The 7,780-nt window shown below is 57.4% G+C and overlaps 1 protein-coding gene across 1 annotated transcript in view; it reads right to left on the reverse strand.

The window, feature by feature from the left end:
- Positions 1 to 1,612, reverse strand: part of LHFPL7 (LHFPL tetraspan subfamily member 7) — a gene marked incomplete at both ends in the record, with an annotated part of 60,452 nt that extends 58,840 nt beyond the window's left edge. Inside the window, one exon of the mRNA XM_084273096.1 lies at positions 1,325 to 1,612. Coding sequence (XP_084129222.1) covers positions 1,325 to 1,612 — 288 coding nt within the window. The remainder of the gene's footprint in view (positions 1 to 1,324) is intronic.
- Between the last annotated feature and the right edge of the window lie 6,168 nt (positions 1,613 to 7,780).

The following is a 7,780-nucleotide window of genomic DNA, read 5'->3' on the forward strand; positions in this document are numbered from 1 at the left end:
TGGGAGAGATAACAGCACAGCTTCACAGCAGCCTCAGCCACCGACACCCATTGTGCCCGGCACAGCCATGACCTCTCAGGGATTTTGCTGTTGTATGGGGTGTTTCTACAGTGTAGTGAGCTGGAGCAAATCAAAGCTCGTGTTCTGAGCGGTGGTAGTGAAACCACGCTCAGGGTAAGCAGCTAAGAATAGGAGGAAAGGAGAGGAGGAAGAAAGGGCAGGGGCAAGTGGGCAGTGGGATGCTGAGGACGAGCTTTGTGTGGTCCCTGCACACACCCAGCAGGGACAGGCAGCTCTTTGTCACCCCCCAGACACTGCAGCAACCCCAGGTCCCAGGGGGCAAGACAGAAGCCTTGGCCTCCTCCTTCCCAAAACCTGACACGAGCATCACGCCGGGCTGGTTGGGCAGGGGAACAGTCACTGTCCGCTTGCCCAGGCTCAGTTTCTGGAGCATCGTGTCCCAGGGGCAGCAGTTCCAGCCACCTCCCAGCTCCCTCCCGCTCAGCAAACTCAGCAGGCAAGCGGTACTCAGTGCCCTGCCGGGAAGCACCAAACCTCTCCCGTTTTCCCCCACCTCCCTCCCACACACCCAGGGAGGAGCTCGCCCGGGCAGGTCGGAGGGATTTGAGGTCCCGGCAGCGGGACACAGTCAGGAGCCCAGTGGGGCAGGGTGGCCAGGTCACACCGGCAGCACTGCCGGGACCACGGCTGGGACACGCACCATGGCCACGCTCGGGCTGCCCTGACTGTCACCCCGGCACGAAGGCAGCCGGGAGGTTTCCATGCAGCACTCCAAGTGCAGCCAAGCATCCCAAAGAGGGACAGCCGGGGGCTGCGGGGAGGGTTAGCGGTAGGATGGAGGGATGAAAGGGAGGAAGGGGGTGCTTGAGAGCAACATGCAGAGGATGCTTGGGGGCAGCGTGGGGGGATGCCAAGGATGCTTAGGGTGGGACAGGGATGCTGATGCTGGGGCAGGTCAGGGGGACATGATGAGCGGACGCTGGGGAACCTGTCTCAGAACAGAGGGGTGACGGGGAACTTAGGGATATGGGAGGACAGAGAGATACCAGAGAGCTTGGGAGGGATGATGGAGGGATTGCCCAAGAGCTCAGGGCACATCGTGGGATGCCGGGAGGTGATGGGAAGACAGCAGAGAGCCAGAGGCAGGTAGGGGGGGATGCCGGGCAGGTGACGGGGGATGCCGGCGAGCCATGGGAAGGGCAGGGGTGATGCCGGCGAGGAGATGGGGGATGCCGGGGAGAGCCCGGGGTAGGCGCGGCGGGCGGGGGTGGGTGGGGGGGCGCGCGGGCGGGGAAGCGCTCACCTGCCAGGAGCCGGAGGGGATGTCTCCGAAGCCGCCGGGACCGGCGGAGCCGTGGCAGCTTCGGGGCGGCCCGGCGCAGCGCCACAGCAAGCCGAAGCCGGCGGCGGCTCGGCCGGGCGGCAGGAGCCAGGCCGGGGAGAGGAAGGCGGCGGCGCAGGCGGCCAGGAGGCCGGCGGAGAGCAGCGCCCAGAAGCAACCGACGCCGCTGCACATGGTGCGCCGGCGGGGCAGGGAGCCCGCGCCCCGCGCCGCCCCCGCGCCCGCCACCGGCACCGGCACCGACAGCATCGGCGGCGCCGCAGCGCGGCCGCGCAGCCGCCGCGGCGCGGGGCGGCCGGCGGGGCCGGGCGCGGGGCCGGCGGCGCTGCCCGCGCCCCCTGCGCGCTCCCTGCGCGCTGCCTGCGCGCTGCCTGCACGCCGTGTCCCCCCCCACCACAAACCTCCTCCCTGTTCACACACACACCCCCCCCCGCGGGGCGCGGCTGAGGCCGGGCGCGGTTGCGACACCCGCGGCGGGCGGGGGTGCTGGGTGGGGGAGTCCCCGGAGCAGAGCGGGGGGGAGAGGGAGGGTAGAGGCGGGGGTAGCGGGACCCCCTCACCTGCGCACACGTTTTGGGGGCTTTTACCCCGATTTCCCTGCGCGGCTGCGGCTCCTAAAGGGTGGGTCTACTGCTGCCCTTACCGCTCTCACCGGTACCCCCCAATCCCCCCCCCTCGGTGCCCGCAGCCGGCGATGCTGTGGCTCGGCGGCTGCAGCCTTCCCGGGCAGGGACACGCGTGGGGGGGCTGCGGGTTTGGGGGGCATTTCTCGCAGCCCGGGTTGGTGGGAGGGGAGGGGGATTCTCACAGCCCAGGGGGGCACCAGGGGGGTCCACGGCGGGAGATCTCCTACTTGGGGTCCGCTCTCTCGAGCAGTGATTTCACCCTTTAATCTCGCAGGTTTCTGTTAAACACGGAGCGGCTGCCCGGGAATTGAACCTTTATACTTTAATTATAAAACCTGCGACTCCCACCAGCAGATGAGGGTGGGTTTTTTTAAATCCCAGTTATCCTGAAACTTCATGGATCAGCCAGGTTTCATTCCAGCTCCCACCTCCCGGCAGCTTCGCAGCGTGAATTGGTATCTGATGCTCCTGCCTCGCAGATCTTACAGGGGGTGTCCTCCATCTCCACAGATGCTCGGCTGAACCCTCCGAGTGGTACTCGCATCCACCCCCCTCCCGCAAGCCAAAAAGAGCCGGATCCTTATTTAAATAATCCCCTCAAAATAGATTTCTCCTGCCCTAATGTCCTCAAGGCGTTGCAGGCACTTACCGCCGAACCAGCTAAAGGTATCGGGCAGGCTTTGGTTAAAAAAAGGGGGGGAGGAGGGGCAGAAGAGCTTTCCCTGGAGCTCGGGGTGCGCTGGGTGATGTTCCATGCAGAGGATGGCTCCGAGACTGCCAGAGCTGGAGAGTGCCGGTGAAATCCTCGCACAACCCGGGGGCTTGGCACCCTCTCCTGGTGCGAGCCGAGACTGCTGGAGGGCAGGGCTTGGGTTGCTGAGCTCCCCGAGATTCCCCGGCCAGGAAAGGGATGGGGAAATAATTCCCATTTTACTGCTGAAAGGGAGATTTTTCTAGAAACACCCGGGATAAAATGGTGCGGGTACGTCTGGGGGGCAGAGGTTGAGCTGGGTTGGACCCCATGATCTCTCGAGGTCCCTTCCAACCCCTGTAACTCTGTGATTCTGTGATTTTTCTTGTGTTTAAAAGCAGTGGGGGTGCTCAGCCTGTAACTTCCAGGAAAGTTTGGAAGGCACAAAGTCAGGCTCTGCCTTGTCTCTTCCAGCATGGCAGGAATCAACTTTTTAAAAGGGTAGAGAATGGCAGGACAAGGTGGGGTGGGTTAAAGCTGAAGGAAGGTTTAGATTAGATATTAGGGGAAGTTCTTTGCAGAGAGAGTGGTGAGGGGCTGGAACAGGCTGCCCAGAGAGGGGGTGGATGCCCCGTCCCTGGGGATGTCCAAGGCCAGGTTGGATGGGGCCCTGGGCAACCTTGTGTAGCTCCAGGCCTGGAGGTTGGTGTCCCTGCCTGTGGCAGGGGGTTGGAGCTCTGTGATCCTTGGGGTCCCTTCCAACCCAGCCCAGGCTGGGATTCCATGATTCTATGAATACGTGACTGGTCCATGGGCTGCATCACTCCTCCTGTTCTTTGAAGCATTTCAAAAACAAAAGGGAAAGAGAGAATAAATGGAGAAACGTAGAAAACGGGTTTAAGCTGAGCTATTTTTATTTACTCAGGTTTATCCATGTATTTATGACACCACCAATGGCTGAGAATTCAGGAAACACGTTGGGAACTACAGAAAGGTCACCTGAGGTGAGTCCCACCCGACGCTGGCAATGCTGCCTGGATAGACCTGAGGTAGGAGTGAGCTGGTTTGGGTTTGGTAAATCAGAGTAATGATGGAGTGGGACCAAAACTCTGCAGAGAAGGCAGCGAGGAACAGCCTGCAGCAGGGTCAGGGCTGGGGAAATGCTGCAGGAACTGCTGCGAGGGCTGTTCTGCCGTGCTCCTGCGCAGTGCTCCTTCCCCAGGACGCTGAGATCAGCAGCAGCAGGTCACCAATGCAGCTTTTCCTGATGGGAGTGGGGTGTTTGGGGGGGTCCCCCTCCCCATTTTGCTCTACTTTGAGGCTCAGGATTTTACCCACCCACTGAGAGTCAGATAGAAACCCCTCGTCCCTTACTTGTGCCCAAGTACACAGAGGAACAAACCTTCCTCCTTGGGCACGTGCCCAGTGGAAGGAGACAAGGAGGGGGTGCAATGCCTTAATAAAAACCAGTCCTTTTTAATTTTTGCCAGGTTGGGACGTGGGATGATTCCCTTTGAAACCCTCAGCACAGCTAAGGAGCCCATACCAACCCTCCTGTTCCCACCGAGCTTAATGGACTGAGGTCAGCCACATCCAAATTCACAACGAATTTCCCCTGCACATGCAGCTGCTTGTCTCCCCATTAAAAAAAATAAAGAGGAGAGAGAAAAACACCATAACTGAAGCTGCTGTGATTGCAGTTTCAGTGCATCCCACCACAACAGCCTCAGTTGTGTCTTCCCAAGTTTACAGCCTCCCCAGCATCCCACTGTGCATCGTTACAGGTATGTGCTGCCTCCTTCCCCCTCACACCCAGTGATTCTCAGACTCCTATTTGTATTGCTGATTCTGCAAGTTCATCTAAGATGGCTAATTATTTGTTTGAAATAGTGTTTTTTAAAGGTGCTCATGACAGGATTTTGACTACAGGATTTTTAAGCTCCTGGTGGGTTTCTGTACAAAGGCATCTTTGGCTCCTCATGTATTTGGGGTGTTATTATTGATTCCAGAGTAAGATCTCAGCTGTCAAACCCACAGTCATTTAGATTTTATTATCTGTATTCCCCAAAAAGGCCAGGGGTCAATAAATCAGACAGAATTCCCAACATGATGTAAAGAAACAAGCGGATGGTCCCAGGGAGGTGGGAAGTGGCAATGGCCTGTTTCATTTTGTGTTTCTCTGAATGCTGTGATTGAGCCCAGCAGTTCCCTGAGATGAATTATCCCAGTCAAAGATGCCAAGCTACCAACCAAGTCTTGTTCTGCTTTATTAATTCTGTCCAAACAGGCCCATCCCAATTAGACCTTTCCAAATATTAAAGTTTGTTTCTTTTTCAGGCTATGGAGAAGGGGGGGGGATCACCAGGCAGTGAGGCTTTCTTGTTTTGTTATTTGAATACTTTAATTTAGGGAGGTGTCCCCCAGCTTCTCTGATGTTTGCCAACCTATGTCCTGAAGTCATATTTCAGCTGATGGCTCAGATAATTAAGCTGTCACGTTCGTTAAAAACTCCAGAACCTGATGTTACTCATGCTTCCAGTTCAGGTCTCCAGGGTCCAAGGCTGAGTGACTAACTGTGGATTGGAGCTTCAGCCCCCTGGCATATTCCAAAAAAAATAGACAAAGGGAGAAAAATTCAGTCCAGGAAATATAATTCATGCCAAAGATACTTGTAGCTTGAGGTTCCATCAATTATCTAGAATCTGATGCAAAGATAATTGAATTATCCCAAAGCCTTTGACAGGTGGGATGATGTTTTGGGGAAAGGAGCTGCTGTTTGAAAATTAATTGCAGGTTTTCCTCATTAAGCATGCTGCCTACAGTTTACCCACCCTGGAATCCCCTTGCCAGCCAGCCAGGCTGCTGGCAGCCTCACCTCACTGACAGTGGGAATTGTCCCTGTGCAGCAGGCAGTGTGGTCTCAGGAGATGGCATGGCCCAGCATGAGAGGGTCGGCTCTGCTCAAGGCAGATCTGCTTTGCTAAGAGAACGTGTGAGGAAACATCCCTGCTCCTACTGCTGTGAGCAACATCAGTCAGGATCTATGGGCTTAGCAGGAGAAAAAAAGGCCAGGAAAAGGGTGCAGAATACTGACTCCCTTGGGAATTCTACTGCCCGCGAGCAAGGACCCTGTCATACCTTGCATCCTGCTTCAAGCCCAACATATGCACTGCACCATGCAGCTGGATCTGCAGGACAGACCCTTTAACCACAGGAGTTACATGGAAATAAAGGGAAATCTGTGTGAGGCATCCTGGAGGACCAGGGGGGTGTGTTTGCGCTCCCTTCCCACTGTGTGTAAGTAGGGGACTGGGTGCAGAAGATAAATTTTGTGTTCCCTCAGTGAGTCACCACATTCCATCAGGTCTGTTCACCTGCTGAGTATTTTAGCCTATTACCCAGCTCCTAGGTGTCAATTAAATAACTCAGTTCATGATGCACAAGCCCTATATGATAGTTCATTATTTTCCAACCAGCCTCTGGGCACGTGTACAAAAGTGTATCACAGAGCATCAGTAAACAAAAAGAGTATCAAAGGAGAAAATGCAGTTGCTATAGGGCACCTATCAGCTGCAGCCACCTGCCTGAGAGATGGCTTCCTCTCAGCCCTGAAGAGATCCCTGGGTGCCTTCTATGCAATTTAACCATTTATGTCTCTTCATTGCCGAGCCTTTGTGAAGAGCTCTGCACCGCTCAGATGAATGACAGTGCAGGAATCCACGGAATGATTATTAATTACATCATCTTGTCATGGCTCAGGCACCGGCAGCAGGATGGTTACATCGCCCAGGGATGATGCTGCATCGAGCTGTTGTGACACAGGGGAGAACAAGGAAGAACTGCAGCTGGCTCCTGCAGTCCCTGCACCACCTGAAGGGCACGTTTCAGGACCTTCATGGGGTCTTGTTAACTGGGCCCCAACAGGCCAAGGTCCTTGGGATAAAGCCTGGAAATGTCGTGGCACAACAGAGCTTGAAGAGGACCTGGGCTGAGAGTTACGCATTTGGAAAGCTGATTCCTGGCTGTCGGTATGGAACGTGAAAGCCCACACGGAGGTGAAGGAGGCTTCTTTCTTCCATGCTCACCATCCCGTGGCTTCACTGCCCTCAGCTGGCTCTCCAGCATTCCTGGCCATGTCCAAGGTGTCAGGTTCTGTGGCTGGCTGCACGGAGCAGGCGTAGCTGTGGGCTTTGGGGAGAGCTGCTGTCTGGCACCGTGCCTCAGCTTCCTCAGGCGTAAACCAGAGTTTATACCCCCAGTCTCTCTCAAGAGCTTGTAAAGCACTCGTATCGTGTGCCGCCCTAATGAGCCCACCCTAAGCAACACGTTAGAGCCACACGGGTGCCTTTTGTAGCCAAGAAAAGGGCAGAGATTCTGCGGCAGGATAACCAGGAGGAATTTTGTGGCAGGATTCGGGGTGCTGACCCAACTCATCCCTCTGCTTCCCAGCCCCTGAGCAGCGTCCCCACACCCCGACCAGCGCTGTGCCGCTCCCCAGGCTCTAGCGGTGACGTGGTAGTTGGCAATGGGATGACGACAGAGCCGCGTGAGGCCCTGGCACATTCCTCCTACCTCAGGAACGCACCGCCCGGGGCCAGCACGTACCCCTCGTGTGGGGAGATGGCCTTTTGCCTGCGGGGACCGGAACAGGGCTGGGGCGGGGCCTGCGGCTTGCGGCAGGGGTGAGAGGCCCTGTCACCTCTCCTCTGCCCCAACTCCGGAGCCGAAGGGGCCATGTTGGGCCCATGTCCTGGGAGTCTTCGGGGAGCTCCGCACGGCTCCCCAGCCCTGTCTGGCCCCGCCATGCCGCCGCCTCCGGCCCGGGCAGGGTGTCACCCTTCGCTCCTCGCCGGAGCGTCCCCAAAACTCCTCCTCGAGCGTCTCCTGCCCTCACTCAAGATGGCACATCGCGCCTCACTGCGCCCGGCGCTCCCAGCCCTGACTAAAGATGGCTGCTCCCCCTTCCCACCCCGAGGGTGGGTTTCTCTGTCAGCTTCTTGCCCTCGCCTAGGATGGCCGCCCCGGCCCGCCGATTGGCTGGTCTGCCTGACGCCAGGGCGGCCATGTTGAGTGAGGCGGGGGCCGAGGCCACATCCCGTC

This window comes from Gallinula chloropus, assembly GCF_964237585.1.
Source record: "Gallinula chloropus genome assembly, chromosome: 19".
Lineage (NCBI taxonomy): Eukaryota > Metazoa > Chordata > Aves > Gruiformes > Rallidae > Gallinula > Gallinula chloropus.